Source organism: Stegostoma tigrinum, chromosome 8 (assembly GCF_030684315.1).
Source record: "Stegostoma tigrinum isolate sSteTig4 chromosome 8, sSteTig4.hap1, whole genome shotgun sequence".
Lineage (NCBI taxonomy): Eukaryota > Metazoa > Chordata > Chondrichthyes > Orectolobiformes > Stegostomatidae > Stegostoma > Stegostoma tigrinum.
This window is the reverse complement of record NC_081361.1, coordinates 85,779,204-85,799,137: the sequence shown is the minus strand read 5'-3', so window position 1 is coordinate 85,799,137 and position 19,934 is coordinate 85,779,204. Positions and strand designations below refer to the sequence as shown.

The following is a 19,934-nucleotide window of genomic DNA, read 5'->3' as shown; positions in this document are numbered from 1 at the left end:
GTGATGGAGGAGTATCAGTGACCATCCCCATCTGTAACAAGTATGCTGTTTTGGAAAATGTAGAGTGGTGACGGACTCACAGGAAAATGTAGCACTGATAGCCAGCTTTCCGGTACTGAGACTGGCTCTAATGTAACAAGGGGTATTTCAGGTTCCAAACGATCGATTGTGACAGAGGACTCTCTCGTCAGAGGCACAGACTGATGTTTCTGCGGCCAACAATGAGACATCAGAATGATGTGTTGCCTCCCTGGTGTCAGGATCAAGGATATCTTGGAGAGGGTGCAGAATATTCTGAAAGGGTAGAGGGACCAGCAGGAGATCAGACTAATTTACTGGTGGGGAGATTTGCTAAAGCTGCTTGGGAGGATTTAAATGAGTAAGATGGGTGGGGTGGGGTCTAGGGAGATAGTTTATTTATTAATTTTTTTAGTGGGAGCTTACTAGGTGCTTTACATTAAATAATGGTAATCACACTTTAAAAATGTTTCTCTGGCCAAGCAATTTATGACGTGGAAGGCGCAAAATAAGTACTGTACATCCTCATTATAAAAGTTGAGTTTCTGACTACAGGCAGAGTCTTACAGGGATGTGAGTGCTGTGGGCTGTGGCGACATACTTGGTAGAATTGGATGATAAGCGTGTGAGGTCCATCTTGATGACAAGGTCTTCTTGCTTCATCTTTTATGATTTTCACAAGTGCATTGCTGAGATTCTTGTTGGATTTCACTGACGTGCCAGTAGATGGGGATTAATGCTTGTTAAAGGCACTACTTAATCCCTTAATCTTCACATTCCCATCTCACCAAACAAGCTCAAAGTCAGGAAAATTGCTTCTTCTGAACCATCTTTATATTGTCTGTGACCAAACTACAGCTCGGGTCAAGGTACTCAGGCACCAGCCATACTACCCTCCTCCTCCATAGACATTGGAGACAGGCATCAGATGCCAATCTCAACTGTCCTGACATTCCAACAGTTTACTGACAGTGTGTTCTGAAACCTCATGTTTCCATTGCAAGACATGCCAGTAACTTGCAACTGAATGGTTGTATTGGGACACTTTACTCTCGAGCACCAAATTTGCACACAGGAATAGGCTGCAACTCAGGAATAGTCATTTGCTCTTATGGCGCTTGTTTGCTTACTATCTGCCTTCATGTTCAAGGTATCCCTGCCTTGCTTTGCCATTGCCATTTAGTGCACTTGCATAACGAGGCAGCTTATCTTGCTGCTAGGCAGTCCTCAGTCTAGGGGATATACATCTTACTGTATGGTGGCGTGCTACAATAATCTTACACCTCCATGTGCCAGCAGCTTACAGGGCAAGCACATTGCACATGCAAAAAGTGGGCAACCATGTATCCAACTCTTAGGGAAGTAGTTCTCAATGAAGTCCTTGGAGGCACCTGTCAGTGAGGGAGTCATAAGCGAAGGGCACACTCATAGGGGATTGGTCACAGTCAAGCATTCAGTTGGGGGTTCTCAGTCAGGAGTTTCATGCCTCTGCAATCCAGGGGGTGGGCTGCAGCCAGTCTGGGGATAGGGCTAGTGCAGTTGGGGAGTAGTCACTCGGCTGGGCACATCCCCCCTGGGGCTCTCCAGTCACAGTCAAAGGGATGTGTCACAGACTCTTGACTCCATCCTCAGAAAGTAAGTGCATAAGGTGTTGGGAATTAGATAGCGGCTGCTGCAGTGGCACTGAAATTCAGTGCTTTATCTCTCAGGACTGAGACTGCAAGCTCTGGGCAAAGATGCAGTACAACTTTGAAGGAGAATAGCTGGATTTTGAAGAGGGCTGGACTGTTAAATATGGTTGGGAAGGGTATAATGAGCAAGGGGGAGTTGTCTGTGCTCAGTAGCATTCTGACTTCAAGTGGGGAGATGCCCTCAACAACACTAGGTATGTTCATTTTCTACAGAAGGAGGTGTGTGTGAATGTCTAGGGACTGGGTGTGGCCCTGAGGAATTGTGAATCCTATTGGATTGACAGGATGGGCTGCTAGGAAGATGATGTGGATATCTGGGGGGTTTATCAGTCTGAGACTGGGAGCTACTGGAGGAGGAGTGATCACTATTAACTACTAGTGTGTAGGAAATTGAAAGTGATGCAATGTGAAGAAAATACCTGCAGCCACACTGAGTGTGTGAGATAAGTGACTTAATCACTAATCATTCTCTCTGTGGAGCTCATTGAAAACAAGTTCCCTTCCTAAGCATACCTGCTGAAACTCATCACATGAGCCCTTTATAGTGGTAGTTTTTTAATATATATTCATTCGCAGGAAGTGGATGTCACAAGCCAGGCCAGCATTTATTACCCATCCCTCGTTACACTGAAGGCTGTTAAGTGTCAACCACATTGCTGTGGATCTGGAATCACATGTCAGGCAGACCAATTAAGAATGGAAGTTTCCTTCCCTAAATTGACAATGGTTGCATGATTACCATTAGATTCCTAATTCCAGATATTTATATTGAATTCAAATTCCATTACCTGCCATGGCAGGATAAGAACCCGGGTCCCCAGAATATTACCTTCGTTTGTGGATTAATACTCTAGAGCTAATACTACTAGATCATCTCCCTACCCTACCCCTGGACCTTGAGGCCCAGGTTTAAGTTGCACTTGCTCCAGAGGAATGTAGTAACTGAACAGTTTGGTAAGAAAAATAGGTTAAATAAAAGATAATAAAATGTGAGGCTGGATGAACACAGCAGGCCAAGCAGCATCTCAGGAGCACAAAAGCTGACGTTTCGGGACTAGACCCTTCATCAGAGAGCTCTCTGATGAAGGGTCTAGGCCCGAAACGTCAGCTTTTGTGCTCCTGAGATGCTGCTTGGCCTGCTGTGTTCATCCAGCCTCACATTTTATTATCTTGGAATTCTCCAGCATCTGCAGTTCCCATTATCTCTAGGTTAAATAAAACCCAGGTTTCTCCCCTCCACCTCATTTTTGATGGTTTGCTTTGGCCATGATGGGCTTTGCATGTAAATACTTCACTGACGACATGGGTGATTACTGGTGGTAGTTAAAAAGGGGAAAAAAGAAAAATTAAAGGTTATGGGAAGAAAAGGTTTTGGTGTTCGGTAAAGTTGCTCGGACGTGTACGATGGCAGTCTGGATAAAGCAGACTCAGCCAGGCAGGTGATGGCCGAGTGCTATTATTGCTAAACCTTTGGCCCAGGGACCCAGAGAATGTTCTGGGGACCTGCATTTGAATTCCACCGTGGAACTATGAATTCAGTAAAAATCTGGAATTATGGGTCTAATGATGACCATTAATCCATTGTTGATTGTTGGGGAGAAACCCAGAAAACAGCACTTGAATGAGCTTTGTATGTAATTTCTAATCGGCTAGGTGGATGTTTTGTGGCAGTTGGTGTTTAAGAAAACACGGAAAAAACACTTTGCGGTGATTTTGTTGATGAAAAAGTCACTCAGTTGTGCGTGTTGGCACTTCTGGGTATAGAAGAGAAACAGTTCCAGAAAGCACTTTGCAAGTAAATATCTAATTGGCTACACAGGTGCCTTCAGAGAGAGGTGGGCACTGTGGGGGCTGCAGTGCTTCATTGCTCCCTCCAACTTCATTTTGATTTAGCCTCCTCCCACTCTCCCTACCCCTCCCTTACTTTTGATGGTTTGCAATGCCTTTAACAAGCTTGGCATGTAAATATCCAGTTGGCTACATGGGTGATTAACTCTGACAGCTAATAATTAAAAACAAAAAAAAGGCACAGGAATTTAGCGGAAGAAAAAGCATTTGCTTTTGTGCGGTAGCACTTTCGTATATAAAAGAAAAAAAAGTAGACTGAGGGATGGATCTGCAGAATAGTCTGTCCTGGACAGGGACTAGCCTGAGTATACCATGAATAGAAGGTCTGTTTTGGTGTTTAGCAGTAAATAATGTTCCTTTCCATTTGGGCTTCCTGAGTTGCCACAGCTCAGGAGGGCCAACAGTGTCAAGAGTGCATACAGCAACGTTATGCATAGTTCCCCTTAATTGATGTGATATTGACAGTTATGTTCACAAACCTTTATCCATTAAATCTCTTATTTGACCATAAACTGCTGCGGATTTGTGAAAATATGTTGAGTGCTTACACAGAGAGTCTCAAAATCAGATACATCAATGTAACAGTCAACAACATTTCTGTATAAAACGTGAAAACAAAATAGCCTCACTCATCAGTCGCACTAAAGATATTTTCTTCACACTCTCCCTCCCGTAATGTCAAAGTGCATTTCCTGGCTCCGCAGCTGTGTTGGAGGAAGCCCACTATGATGTTGAGGCTGTTGGCCCTGGAGCTTTGGTGAGGCAACCCCAGCAACACGTGTGTCCAGATGAAGCAGACGTGCCACAGGTCGTCTTGCTAAAAGAAAGCTTATCCTTAACGTTTGACATTCAGAGGCGGCCTGGCTGGGTGGACGTCGAAGGCCCAGCTACATCTGCAGTGTCCAGAGTGGAAATAGCTGAGGCATCTGTGTATGATTCCTGCATTGGCTGCATGTCTCCTAGCACACCCAGCCTCGTTGTGAGGAGGGCTGTCCTGGACTAGGTTCAACATTCCCGTCCCATGTTGCTATACCCATGGTCCTGCGGACCAGGCAGGTAAATTATCTGAATGGTGGTAGAATGGGAATGGGGGAGATGGAATGAAACCTGGGTGTCCTTGTTGACCAATTTACATTCACCAGGTGTACATAAATATGCAGGTGGGTGAAGAAGACAAATGGTATGTTGGCCTTGGTAGTGAGAAATTCGAGTACAGAAGCAGGGAGGGATGTCTTGCTGCAACTGTGCAGCGTGTTGGTAAGACCACAACTGAGTGAAATTGGTGAGTTGCAAAGCTTCTAGTGATGCTGCATGTGTAGGAAGGCTGTCAGATGTCGTGAAGCACTGAGAGTACAGGGCAAAAGGCATCTATGGTTAGAGGTGTGGGAGGCTGTGGGTGAGATTGAGTAAGAGAAGATGTTGTGAGTAAAACTGAATGTGTGTGGCATAAGACCTGGTGGGACTTGTGTGTAGTGACAGAGAAGAGTGAATGTGAATAGGTTTAGAAAGAGGATCTGGATCAGCACAGGTTTGGAAGGCCGAAGGGCCTGTTCCTGTGCTGTAATTTTCTTTGTTCTTTGTTCTTTGAGGTGACAGAGATGTTTTGAAACTCAGAGTGGCAGAGCACTAGTGGCTTTTTGCCTGCAGCCTGGATATGGCACTGACCTTCGACAACCTCAGACCACACTGGCCAGGTCTGGTGGCCTGAACTCCTTTTTCTGTCCTTCAGGAAGAGGATAGAATCATAGAATCTCTACAGTGTGGAAGCAGGCTGTTCAACCAATCAAGTCCACACTAACCCTCCAAAGAGCATCCCATCCAGACCCACCCCTCTACTCCATCCCTGTAACCCTGCATTTCCTATAGCTAATGCAACTAGTCTGTACATCCGTGGATGCTGTGATAACTTAACGTGGCAGTCTACCTAATCTGCACATCTTTGGACCGTGGAGGTGGGGGGGGGAACCGGAGCATCCAGAAGAAACCCATGCAGACATGAGGAGAATGTGCAAACACCACACAGACTGTTGCCTGGGTCCCTGGTGCTGTGAGGCAAAACTGCTAATTACCGAGACATTGTGCCGTCCAGAAATGGCCCTTGTCTGCTCCATCTCTTCCACCACAACTTCCAGGTCTCTAATGGTGAATTGTGATGCCATCCTCCATTTTTCCAACCTCTTATGGACACATCCTTCAATGGGAGGTGATGACCTCGTAGTATTACACTAGACTATTAATCCAGAGAGCTAGGTAATTTCTGGGGACCCAGGTTTGAATCCTGCCATGGCAATACTGGAATTTAAATTTAACAAGTATCTGGAATTAAAAGCCCAATACTGACCAGAAACCATTGTCAATTGTCACCTCTGATTCCCATTGAACATGTATTCATTGCAAATGCACAGCCACCCCAGCTGCCGCCAGTCATCCCTGCTTTATAGATTCATAGAGTCTTAAAGCATAGAAACAGACACTTTGGTCGAACTAGTCCAAGCCAACCATGTTCTCAAACGAAACCAGTCCCACCTGCCTGCATTTGGCCTGTATTCCTCCAAACCTTCCTTGTTCTTAATATCAAAATGTCTTTTAAATGTTTCCACTGGAAGTTCATTCCACACGCTGACCACTCTGTGCGTTTAAAAAAAAAGTTGCCCCTCCTGTCGTTTTTAAATCTTTCTCCTCCCACCTTAAAATATGTCCCTTAGTTTTGAACTCCCCCCACCTAAGGGAAGCACCTTTTCTATCCGCCTTACCTATACCCCTTATGATTGTATAAACCTCAGTAAGGCCACCTGTCAACCTCCTACATTCCAGTGATAAAGGTCCCAGCCTAGTTTTAAAACTCAAACCCTTCATTCCCGGCAATATGCTGGTAAATGTTCCTGAACACTCTCTATTTTAATAATATCCCCCCCATAACAGGGCAACCAAAACTGCACACAGTAATCAAGAAGCCTCTGTATGACCTCACCATGACATCCTGACTCCTATCAAATGTGTAGGTTTGCCCCTCTGAATGACTTCAGGGATTGTAAATATCAAGTGCCAAGGATGGTTTTAAACAAGATCAAACATTACTCGATTATGTACAGTACACATTCATTACCCACTCATCCCCCCCATTATTTTGATTTGCTATTTGCTGGTTCCAATTCAGATATGTTTTCAGTAAACTTAGAATTGTAAAGATTTCTGTGTCACTTCTTTGATGCATAAGGACAATTGGACTATATAATCCAGTTTCCAAGGCCTCATTTGCTATGTCATTCCTGCCATCTCATTGTTTTTGTTCCTAGATGGCCTCCATCAGTTGTAACTGATGAAAGGGCATAAAATCCTTTCAATTCAAACACCTCTTCTATATTCGTGCTTATTCATAATATTTTAAAATTAAAGAAATAATCATTTATTAATTGATCATGAAATGATTCACATATTAAGATTTTAAAATTTAAATTTGAAGATATTTGATCAATCACAGCAAATAAATCAATTTTTAGCTTGCTGCAGCAGTAAATAGGGAATATTACTGAAGGAAGGTATTTTTCAGTTTGCAAATTTTGAGTTTGGAATAGGAGAGCAAAATCAGATGGATGAAGCAAGCTTAGAATATTGACAGTTTGGAGATGAAGCTTCTATTTGCAATAACTGTACACAATTTGTAACTTTAAATGTTGTAAATTTGACCAGATACAAAAAACTTGGTCTGTGTATTTAATCTAGTTCTCCCTGTTTCTGTTTTGCAGATAGACAGTGGTGCATTTGGAAGAGGAGCAGCAAATTTAAGCTCCTTGAATACCTTCTCTAACAGAAAAGAGATGAGGGATCCCAAATTAAATGCTGATTCAAGTGATTCCCTTCTCACAGACTTCAGGTATTTGCTTCTAAAACTAATTGCCTTGATCAATACAAGATAATTTACAAATGTTATATTTGACTTGTTCACCGTGCCTTATGGAGTTAATATACATTATATTCTTTCTTTTATACTAAAAGGCAGACCCTTGGCTTACTGATGATGCTGAATCATGAACTGTTTTCTTAGCTGATTTTTTTTTCCTCATTGGCAGTTTGCATTACCTACTACACTCGGGGGCTACCGAGGAGATAACTCCCCAGTCTATTACAACAGGAAAGGGAATTGAACTGATGCTTTGGTTTTATTCTGAACCGTAAGCTTTTTATCTAGCTAACTGAGCTAACCCACGGTATCATAGTTCTGTTACTAGATTAGTAATCCAAAGATTTGACCTAATAATCCAAAGGATGAGATTTTAAGTTTCTAATTGTATGTTTCTAAAATGTGGTAGTAAGAGCTATTATCAAAGGTGGAAAGCAGCACTGGTAGTAATAGAAGTGGCCATGGAACTGTATCTCTGCTGTAAGTGCCTTACTGACTGCCATAGATTTTCCATAAAACTTGCCACCAAAAATGTGTCAGTCTTGCAGCTGAAAACGAGTGGATTTTCAGAGCTGTAAGAAAACGATCTACTGAAGACAAAACAATGAAGAATAAAAACAAATCACAATCTGCAACTTTGAATTGCTGGGTGAGTCAAAATGACTGCATTTTCTACTCCTTGCTGCTATGGAAATGAAAGGAGAAATTTGTATGGAACCTAGAGAGAGAGTGAAGAGAAAATGTCATGCGAACAGATTGAGATAGTAAACTGGGGGAGAAAAGAATTTAGATATGTGATTTTTGGGGGTCTATGAGTGGGTGAAAATGGGTTGTTTGTGCTGAAAGCAACCCATGCCATAATGGGCTTGGGGTTGTGGGTGTCATTAATAGGCATGGAAGGAATCTTCTAAAACTGTTAAACTCAATATTAAGTCCTGGAAGGTACAATGCCTCCAAGCAGAAGATGAAGTTTTGTTTTTTAGACTTTGTTCCCTGGTCAATATTTCTGTTTTAGGGCCTGCTGCAGCATTCCAGTGAGATTCAATGCAATCTGCAAAAAATTATCACCACAATCACAGACACCTGTGTACAATTAGAGATTTAGAAAGTGTAGAGCTGGATGAACACAGCAGGTCAAGCAGCATCAGAGGAGCAGGAAGGCTGATGTTTTGGGCCTAAACTTTTCTTCAGCTACACAACTCTTTCGGTGCTGGCAACTTATCATAAAGATGTGACCTTGGTATCTGCGTGTTGTACAAAATGACCGTCATTCCCAGAGATCCACTGTTTCCCAGAAAAGGAAGTGATCAATAACAGCAGTCAGTATGCCAATAGCATTAACCATGAGAATGATACTTTCCAATGAAGGTACGTAACCCAAGAACAAGTAGATTCTAGATGAACTGCCAAACACCAGATGCACGTGTACCATGAGAGGAGACCTGCAGCATTTAGAGACTGTGCATGCAATGAATGTGTGGTGACTGACAAACATGGAACTGACTGAAATGAACAGAGCAATGAGATTAAGGATTATATCAGCCAGTGCAGTATTTATAACAAATACCCAGCTAAACAAGCTAAGGTGCTGCTTCTGGCACATGACATTTCAGATGGAGTATAGACAAAGTTCAGAGTAGACCACTTCGACTCATGGAATCTAATTATCTTGTCATTATTTGTCTATTGAGAGTTAGAACTTCTGATGCCATTGACTGCCAGCGTGATCGTAAAATGCCTGAAAACTTTCTTTAGCCGTAGTTCTTATGGCATTCTTGATCCAGAGAACAACAATGTCCCTCACTTCGAGTGAAGAGTTCTGTGCATGCGTAACCATTTTCTTTGAGGCTGTACATATTGAGTAACTTGGGTAATTTGTAACTGGAAGTTACACAATGCAAATATACACTCAAAATAAACAAGCTCCATCCTTTCTGTAAGTCTTGTTTGTTTTCATAGCTGAAATTTAGAACAGTCAAAGTGGAGTTTTGCCAGGAAGTGTTATTCCAAGAAGAAACTGAACAGCAGAGACTAGTGGACATATTAGAGGATTTATGGGCAGAATTCCTCTGTGGGCAATTTTGCCAGAATGTGCCAGTTTTAAAACTTTCAAACGATTTAGATCTGTCTGAGCAAGAATGGCAGTTTGTCTTAGTTTTATGCAATGTACCAAAGTCAATCTGAAGCTAGGTTGAATCTTTCAAAGACAATTTGTGTAACTGGCAGAACCATGATCCTTGTATTCCCAATTTCAGCTGGATTCTAAGATTGCAGAAATCCAGAGGTAATAAGACTGCTCTCTGATATTGCACCCTTTAGTGTCTAAAGCACAAGTCTTCAGTGGGTGGTATAGTAAAATAACTTGTGCCTTCACACAGAAATCCAAAACATGGATACTGGAGAATACGTAGAAAAGGCAGAATATGGTGTTCCAGGTCAAACTGATGTTCAGAAGAATGCACTTTAATTTTTATAAAGTGTAACACTCTATCCTTTATACTCTATCTGCCTGAGTCAATACACTATTAAATGCAACTGCATAGAATTGTTGCTGATTGATATCTGCTGTGGATTTTGTATAAAAGGGAAGATTGTGCACTTCCGTAACAGAAGCCAGAAGTAGGCCATTCAGCGTTTCGAGCATACACCACTATGTGTGAAACCATAGTTAATCTTTTACTTCATCATATTTGAGGAAATGGTGTATATTAAACTTTGGACAATATAAACAGATCATTTGTTCCTACAGTTTTATGCCAGTATGTATGCTGCTTTCAAGCTACCTTTAACTTGCCATTCTCTAACCACACAAATTTCTCCTGAATTCCTACTTGGATTAATTACTGCCTGTTCTGTAATTATATAAACTGTTTTTGATTCCTAATTAAGTGGTAACTTCAGGCTAAAAGTTAGTTATGGATCATTTGTGAATGCAGGGTTGTGATGTGTTACTCCATGATGGTTGAAGTGATACAGACGCCATGCAGGACTTGTGCTGTCTACTCATCCCACAATCAGCATGTGAAGCCTAGTGCTAGACAAATATTTGGGTAACTGAAAACTCATTCGGGGACCCTACTCTTGCAAGACTCACCTAGATTAAAGCTAGTCTTCACTTCTTAAAACCCTATTCACCTCTTAATGAAGAGGTGTATTCTGGCTGTAACAGGACAAAAACAAAGTTGCTGGAAAAGCTCAACAGGTCTGGCAGCATCTGTGAAGTTAAAACACAGGGTTAACATTTCAGGTCTGGCGACCCTTCCTCAGAACAGAGGGTAATAGATGTTGGAACTATTTTTCACATGAAAGAACGAAAAATGGAACAGCAAGCCGGGGCCGGGGGGGGGAGTAAAAAACATCTCCCAGGTTCTTCAGTTCAGTGCTGGAACCCTTAGCCCATGAAATGGAAAGGGAGAGAACATTGTTCAGAAGGAGACGAAAGAAATAGGGAGTCATTCATCACCTAAAAGGTCAAGGAATCTAGTCCCGAGGACCTGGCTGCAGTTCAGGATAAGGTTCACTGATCTCTCAGGAATAATCTTGGTCAGTTAAACTGGCTGCAATGTCATATCCTAATCACTTAATCAGCAAACTCACACATGGCTCATTTTACTACACCCTTCTCACACAGCTTTTGGCAATCAGGAGGACATGCCCTTAACATTGATATGCTGCACCTGACCTTCATACGTTTAGCATTGCTGCAAGCCTCAGGCCCAAACCTTGTTGGTTCACCATTCTTTCAGCTATTCAGCTGTAAATAGCATATCACCCATAATAGTGCATTTTCTTCAGCACTTCCATCTATCTTGCTGGATAAAGTGACACATAGAAGGAGTTTGAGAAGAACAGTACAGCATAGGAACAGGCCCTTCAGCCCTGCAAGCTTGCGCTGACACATTTTGCCCTTCCGTAGTTAAACGGTCTTCACTTAGAGGATCTGTATCCCTCTATTCCCTTCCTATTCATGTTGTCCAGGTGTCTCTTGAGTGCTGCTAATGTGTCTGCTTCCATCACCTCCTCTGGCAATGCATTCCAGGCACTCGCCACCCTTAGTGTGGAAAATCTTGCCTCGCATATCACTTTTAAAATTCCCTCCTCGCACCTTGAACCTGAGTCACCTAGTAATTGGTATTCCAGTGAAAACAAACCCAGTCTATCCAAAAGTTTCTTCATAGCTAAAATCCTCCATACCAGGCAACATCCTGATAAACATTTTCTGTACCCTGTCCAAAGCATCCACATCCTTCGGGTAGTGTGGTGACCAAAACTGTACACAACAGTCCAAGTGTAGCCTAACTAAAGTCCTATTAAGCTGCAGTATAACTTGTCTATCCTTATACTCGACAGCCCTTCCAATGAAGGCAAGTATGCCATAGGCCTTTTCACTACTTTACCTACCTGCATAGCCACCTTCAGTGATCTGTGGACGTGCACACCCAGATCTGTCTGCTTATCGATACTCCTAAGATTTCTGCCAAATTTACACCTGTACTTGGCCTTCCATGTAGACACCATCAACTGCTTTTCCCTCATCAAGCATGTTTGTTATCTCCTCAAAACACTTGATCAAGTTAGTGAGACATGACCTCCCTGCACAAAACCATGCTGTCTGTGGCTAGTAAGTTCATTTGCTTCTGAATGCATATAGATCTTGTCCCTGAGAATTTTCACCAATAATTTCCCTATAACTGACGTGAGAGTCATACCCTGTAATTTCCAGGATTATCACAGTTATCCTTCTTAAACAATGGGACTATATTGGCTATTCTCCAGTCTTCTGGGACCTCAGTTTTGGTCAAAGAGGTTATGAAGATGTCTGTCAATGCTCCATCAATTTGTTTTCTTGCCTCCTGCAATATTCTGGCATAGATCCCATCAAGACCGGAGAACCTATCTACTTTAATACTTCTTAATACACACAACTGCTCTTGTTTTTTTAAAAGCAACTTGGCTTAGAAACTTGGACACTCCCTTCCCTGAGATCATCTCCACCAATTAATTCCTTCTCGTTGGTAAATATTGAAACAAAGTATTCATTTAGGACCTCACCAACCTTATCTAGCTACACACAGATTTCCTCCTTTGTCCTTGACTAGGCCAACCCTTTCCCTGCTACCCTCTTGCTCTTTTTGTAGAAAGCCTTGGGATTCTCCTTAATCCTGCAAACAAATTTTCATGACCCTTTTTAGGCCTTCTAATTCCTTGTTTAAGTTCTTTCCTACTTTCCTTATATACTTAAGCATTATTAAACATAGTTTTATATAAATGAAAGCATTGTAAATTGTGAGGACAGTGTAGAAATCTGAAAAGAAACAGACAAGCTAGGTGGCAGAAGAAAGTCAATATGGAGAAGTGTGAGAGATGATGCATTTTGGAATGATGAACATGAACAGACAAAATAAACCTGGGGTATAATGCTTAAGGTGTGCAGAAGCAGGTGGACCTGGATTTTTATGTGCAAGGACCACTGAATGAGACAGGTCAAGTGAAGAGAGTACTATCATGAATTTAATAAGGGTATAGTGTAAAAGAGGAATGGGTTGTGCACAACTTGTACAAAATACCTGATATGTTGTGTGCACTTCTGTGTGCCACACTGTAGAAAGGATTCAAACCCAGTGGGCAGAGTTCAACACAGCTGAAAAAAATTGACAAATGAGTAACTTAAATTATAAGGACAGGTTGGAGAAGATGGGACCGTTCTACTTGGGGAGAAGGCAGCTGAGAGGAAATGTGATAGAAGTTTCTAAAATAAAGAGACATCTAGATAGAGTAATTTGGAATAAACTGCTCCTGCTAGCAAATGGATCGAAAAAAATCTGGGTACAGATTTAAAGTTATTTGCAAACATAGATGTGATGTGAGAAATAACTTTTTCATAAATTGAGTGGTTCAGGTCTGGAATGCAGTGTCTGCGTGAGTGGTGAGACAGTCTGTGACATTCCCGAGGGCATGAGAGGTTTATTTGAAAATGAACAAATGTGGAAGGTTATGGAAAAAGGCAGAAAACTGACACCAAGTCATAATGATCGCTGGACAGCCAGCGCAGATGTTATAGGCTGAATGGCATCCTTCTGTGCTGTAATAATTCTGTGATTCCGAGTTACTCACTGAAAAATACCCAGTCTCTGACCCATTCTTATAGCCATTACATTTATGAGCTGGTCCATTTAAGTTCTGGTGAACAGTAAATTCCAGAATGTTGATAAGGGATTCAGTGATGGTCATGTACTGGAGTGTGAATGGAAATTCTTTTCTTGTTGTAAGTGATTATTACCTGACGCTTGCACGACGTGTGTGTTACTTGCCACTTATCAGCCAGTTTCACTGCAATCATCTGGCTACATGCAAGCACAAACAATTGCAATATCTAAAATGTCACAATTGTGCTAAACACAGTGCAATATTTGTCGAATGCCCTCATCTCTGAACTTATGTTAGAGGGATAGTCATTTGTGAGCAGCTGAAAATGACAGCTATTGGATACCATCTGAATAATCCTTGTACAAGATGACCCCAATTGGTGAAATATCTTCCCCAAAATTCCAATTAGTTCCACTTTTACTAGCGTTCCTTGATTCCACATTTGATCAACAGCTACTTTGACACCCCATCAGTTACTCTCACATTGCCTCTAAAATTCAAAAAAGGCAAAATGTGCATGTTTGAATCAAGACTGCAGTGTGCTTTAGAGCCAAGTGGCCCTGCTAAAACTTTGGAAACATACTCGTGTCCGCTATTGGCTGATAAACAGATTGTTACAGTTGTAATGGATGATGGATGCTCCTGCTGCTGGTCGTCTTGCAGCTGGAGCTCCCCTTGTATCTTGATTTTCTTGTTGTATTATCTTGGAGTGTGGACAAGCAAAATCCGTACTGATTTGAAAGATGACAGCTGAAAATCGGTGATCAGATATAGAATCCTTCAAAGGCATAAGAACTCTTTGTAGTACACTGGTAGTGTACTTAGCGCTAAGCCAGGAGACCTGGGTTCAAGTCTCACCTTCTCCAGGAGTGTATAATAAACAGTTGATTCAGGAAGAAATACTAATCCCTACATCTGGCACAGGTTTAAGTCTCACCTGCTCCAGATGTGTGCCTGAACAGGTTTTTTTTTTAAAAATCCACTGTCTTTCTTTACCCCTCTAACAGTTTTGTTGCTGCAATTTGGAGAATCCTGCCTATATTAAATAATCAAGTGTTAAATAGAACATAGAACATAGAACAGTACAGCACAGAACGGGCCCTTCAGCCCACAATGTTGTGCCGACCATTGATCCTCATGTATGCACCCTCAAATTTCTGTGACCATATACATGTCCAGCAGTCTCTTAAATGACCCCAATGACCTTGCTTCCACAACTGCTGCTGGCAACGCATTCCATAAATGTGATGTAAAACTTGAGACGAGAGTAATATGTAAAATTATCAAATAAAAACTGAAACCAGAGTTTTGAGGAAGGGTCACCAGACCTGAAACATTAACTCTGATTTTTTTTCTTTAAACCTGCTGAGCTTTTCCAGCAACTTCTGTTTGTGTTGTAAAATTATCATTTCTGCTGAAAAAAAAATCTCCATTCCCATTCCAATTTAAAAATACCTTGGGCCATAGAAATACGGTGCAAGTAATTACCCTATTACCTAATTATACATTTACTTCAAAACAATTCGCCAGCAAAATAATTTACATTTGTTTTAATCGTGGAACTGTTGACTTCCTGGTAGAACTGGTAAAGGCAAGGTGACAAGTATCAAGGTTTCTCATTTTACCTGTTTACATCCCTTATGAATTCTCCAGAGGTTGTGCACCACAGCAGGGCTTAGATTGCTTTCATTCCCTTCTAAGCATCTAACTCTACGCTGGAAGGTGATGGCTTGTTTCTCTGCCAATGGGGGCAGGTAGAGCTGCCAAATTAGCATCGCAATGTGACTAACATCATGAACTACCAACTTAGCATTCTTCCGAACTGTGTTATCATTTTTTATAATGTAATGATCAGTGCAGGCTGTATCGGAAACCCACCATACAGTTTTCATCATCTTTTGGGCCTTCTGTAGTGCTGAAACCATATGGAGCTAAATTTTGCAGCTGTCAACTCAAACCACCTGAATCATTTTTAGTGTATACTTGTTCATGGGATGTAGGTTTCAGTGGCAAAGATGACATTTATTATCCATCTCTCTCTTCCCAGAGAAGCTAAGGGTAAAGTACCTTTTTGAACTGTTGCAGGTCACATGGTAAAGTTGCTGCTACAGTATCATTTTGGTTAACATAATAAAACTTCCAGTGCCAATGAAGAAGCTACAATATAAGTTCTAGTCAAGATGGTGTGTAACTCGGAGGGGAATTTGGAGCTATTGATTTTTCCATGTGCTTTGTTTAGATAGCTTTATTAAGTTGTCAGAGATGCCAAGGATACAAGGTATCTTGCAGATGGTAAATACTGCATCAGGTGTACATCAGTAGCAGCAGGGTAAATGTAGTACAGATGAATGGTTTGTTTTGTTCAGCTCTTTCAATGCTGCGTGAGCTGGATTCATACTGGCAAATGGACAGTTTTCCATTACAATCCTGTAGATCATTTAAAAGCTTTGGGGAGTCATTCACCACAAAGTCTCTGATATGCTCTTATAGCCACAGTATTTATGTGGCTAATCCGATTGTTTTTGTTCACGATAATTCTCAAAATGTCTATCCTAAGGTATTTGATGATGGTGAAGCAAGATAAGACGAGATGTTCCTTGGTGCAATATCGTATCAAATCCAACCACTCTTGCCTCTCCTCAAAAATTTATCTGTAAACCATATTTATTTGAGGACCCAGCAGAAACTGAATTAAACAGATTCCTTAAGATTTGTTGCTGCTTGATAACACATGATGCCTACAACTTCTCGTTGATAAAACAATAACTTTAAAAACCTTGTGGGTCACATTTCCAACCATTTTTCCCTGGGGAGAGAGGTCTGTTCTGCTCAGTCTTTCCCGATGTTCTCAGTGATATTCTCTGGTGTTGCTACAGCCATTTAGTAATATAAAAATCAGAGCAATGCACAAGGCGCTAATTGTGCCCTCTTCGATGTTATGTGTACTGAATGCAACTTCTTTATATCTGTTGTTTTAGAAACTAATTCATGGGGTTTTTTTGCATTTTTAATCATTTTGTTAATCTGCATTGCTAGCTTTAATAATGTGTGTGTTTCTATTTATGGACCCTTTGCAATTCTAACCCATTAAGACTTGCTTTCCAATGAGTAGGCAGCATTTTTATCCTTCTTTATCATTTCCCATTTACTTGCCCATTCAATAAGCTCGTTTGTACGAGTATGAATGGTATCCTCCGGTTTGGTATGGACAGCACCATTTGATAATTTGCATGTTTCCCCAAGTCTAGATCATTTTGTAAAAATTGTGAACAGTAATGGTTCTGTCACAGATCTTTGTGGAACCCCATTTTTCCACACTTTGCAAGACTGAATAACTACCTTTAAATATTTCTATTCCTACTTGCTAGTTTGCTAGACATTCGGATGTCTTGTTTCTGAGTTTTGGAGCCATGAGGTCATGTTGCAGCTGTACAAAACTCTGGTGCGGCCGCACTTGGAGTATTGCGTACAGTTCTGGTCGCTGCATTATAGGCAGGATGTGGAAGCACTGGAAAGGGTGCAGAGGAGATTTACCAGGATGTTGCCTGGTATGGAGGGAAGGTCTTACGATGAAAGGCTGAGGGACTTGAGGCTTTTTTCGTTAGAGAGAAGAAGGTTAAGAAGCGACTTAATAGAGACATACTAGATGATCACAGGATTGGATAGCGTGGACAGTGAGAGCCTTTTTCCTGGGTTGGTGATGGCTAGCACGAGGGGACATAGGTTTAAATTGAGGGGTGATAGATATAGGACAGATGTCAGAGGTAGATTCCTTACTCAGAGTAGTAAGGACGGGGAATGCCCTGCCTGCAACAGTAGTAGACTCGCCAACTTTAAGGGCATTTAAATGGTCGTTGGATAAACATACGGATGATAATGGAATAGGGTAGCTTAGATGGGCTTCAGATTGGTTTCACAGGTTGGCGCAACACCGAGGGCTGAAGGGCCTGTACTGCACTGTAATGTTCTATGTTCTGTGTCTCCAAACTCCACATATTCTGATATTAATCATGTGATTACCATATAGTCTTTTGAAAATTTGTATATAATTTACTGAATAGTATTTTGTAATGTATTACAAAATGTGATTTATGGTATGCAAGTTTAGAGGTGCCAGGGAATTTTTATCTTTTTCATTGTCTTAGTTTCTGTCTTTGGACTAAAATTCTTCTCCTTTAGCATTAAACTAGCTGTGAAAGATGCTGAAATTCAAAAACTGAAGTCAAGCCTGATGAACAGCAAATTTTCAACACAAGAATGTGGTGACATTTTGGGTACAAGTTGTGATTTGTTGGATAGTGCAAGTCCAGAACTAATCTCAAACATAAATAAGAAAGGTAAGTCATTTCCAGTAGATATGGAGAAGAAAATAAAAGTGAAATTACCAGTTTGCTCACAGTATGGTAGTAAAGGTCTTAACTTTTTGGTTTTGTTAGAAGTACTGTGAAAATATTTTTTTTAAACATAGATATTGTCTTTTATCCTTTTATAAGTAACAGATTGGCTATTGACTATTTCATCCCAGTTAAAACTGTAATAGCAATTTATTGAAGTGTATTTCTCTAGGAAGGGACTGAAGGAAAAGCGGCAAATAGGGAGAAAGAGACTGGTTGGATTAAAGGGGGGGGGGGTTTCTTCCTTTTTAGTAAAGATTAATTTTACATTTAAAACCAAATTTGAAACAATTATGTACTGAACATATTGATGAGAATTTTAGATGTATAGAAAAAGAAACTATTTAGTCTCTACCTGCCCCTTATAGGGAACGTTTGTTTTGTATCTCACTGAAGCAAAAATGTCTTTGAGTTCTGCTGCTACAATGGTCTAGATTCTTGTTAGTGAAAATGAAAAGTAACAATGAGGGATTAATAGTTGGAGAGTTAGAACATGTCCTAAGAATTCAGGATAAAGAGACAACACCACAGCATTTGCCTTAGTCTTGACAATGAGACTTTACATCAACACAAACTCTCAACACTAATTTAGCAGTACTGATCAATTCAGCTGCATAAAATATGACAACCAGATGTTTTATTTGTTTAGTTTCAAGAAGGACCAGGAGACTGAACCACTAAACAGCAGGAGTTTAGTTATGGAGAGGTTTACTCCATAGGCAGCAAAGTTAAACCAAGCTGTTTTTGCCTCAAAATGTCTGAGAATGTCATCATTAAAAAGTGACCACTCTTAAAGTGACAATCCACCATGCTTGCACAAAAACAGAACTTTACATCAGAGCTTCCCGCAATTAAGACATGTGCTATTTTATAAATAACAGTCAGCCGATAAGACTTTCTGGAGGACATCGATTCATGTCTGACTGTTTATCCGCCTCAGGTGTCTTTATTTTTCTTGTTGGCTTTAACCTCAGGTGTTTTAGTTTTTTTGGAACATCATCTGTCATTGTATTTTCCTGAGATGATTGAATGTTCAAAGACTCGCACACTTTCATGGTGTTCTCCACTGAGGTACTGTCTCCCTCAGACTCTTCAGTGACTATTCTGTCCAAATCTCTATTTGGCACAGTTATTTGTGGTTCATCTATTAATGTTGTTCCTGGCACATTGATTCTGGATGCCGAATTTTGATCTGCATATCTCCTCCAAATTACGTCTGTATGGTACAGGAAACTGGTCCAGTCTGTGCTTCACTGATGGCTGGTACTAACTTCTTGCCAATGGTTTAAATCCTCACCAACGCTTCTTGACCTTGTTGGAAAACAAGGTGTTTGGCCTTGTTCTCTTGTTGGAAAGCCTGATTCTGATGTTTCCACTCATCTGTCTTTTATCATATGTGGTTTCGGCAAATTATATGTCATAACAACTGACGCTTTAGCATGAGCATTGTATTGTCAAGTGCATTGTGTTCCGATTATGTCTGCCTTTAGGGCGTTTCATTATCTAAGTAAACCTTTCTGCCAAGCCATTTGTAGCTCATTGATAAAGAGATAATTGGATATGTTGAATTCATTTCTTCTTTAGATAGTCCGTAAGTTCCTGTAATATAAACCCATGGGCCATTATCACTAACAAGCTATTCTGCATAAGAGAATCTCTCTTAGATTACCCCCAATCTTGCAATGTTTTTTTCTGAAGATGCCGTCTTTGTGATGGCAACATCAGACCATTTTAGTATCTGTGTCAATGACTATTAAAAGCACTTGTCCTTTGAAAGGCCTGGTGCAGTCAATTTAGACTCTTTCTCATTGCCTTTCTTGTCATTCCAAAGCCTGTGATAGTACTGTTGGAGGTAGTTTGCAGGGTGTTTCGCAATTTACAAACATTCCTGCCGCTCTTCAATATTAGAGTTGAGGCCTGGCCCCCAAACAAACT

General features: G+C 41.0%; 1 protein-coding gene across 4 annotated transcripts in view; it reads left to right on the top strand.

Moving 5' to 3' along the window:
* ccdc18 (coiled-coil domain containing 18) overlaps positions 1–19,934 on the top strand; it is a 162,514-nt gene that overhangs the window by 56,318 nt on the left and 86,262 nt on the right. For all 4 annotated transcript variants that reach the window (XM_048539893.2, XM_048539892.2, XM_059648073.1 and 1 more), the window contains 2 exons: positions 7,304–7,431; positions 17,785–17,942. In XM_048539893.2, coding sequence (XP_048395850.2) covers positions 7,304–7,431; positions 17,785–17,942 — 286 coding nt within the window. The remainder of the gene's footprint in view (positions 1–7,303; positions 7,432–17,784; positions 17,943–19,934) is intronic.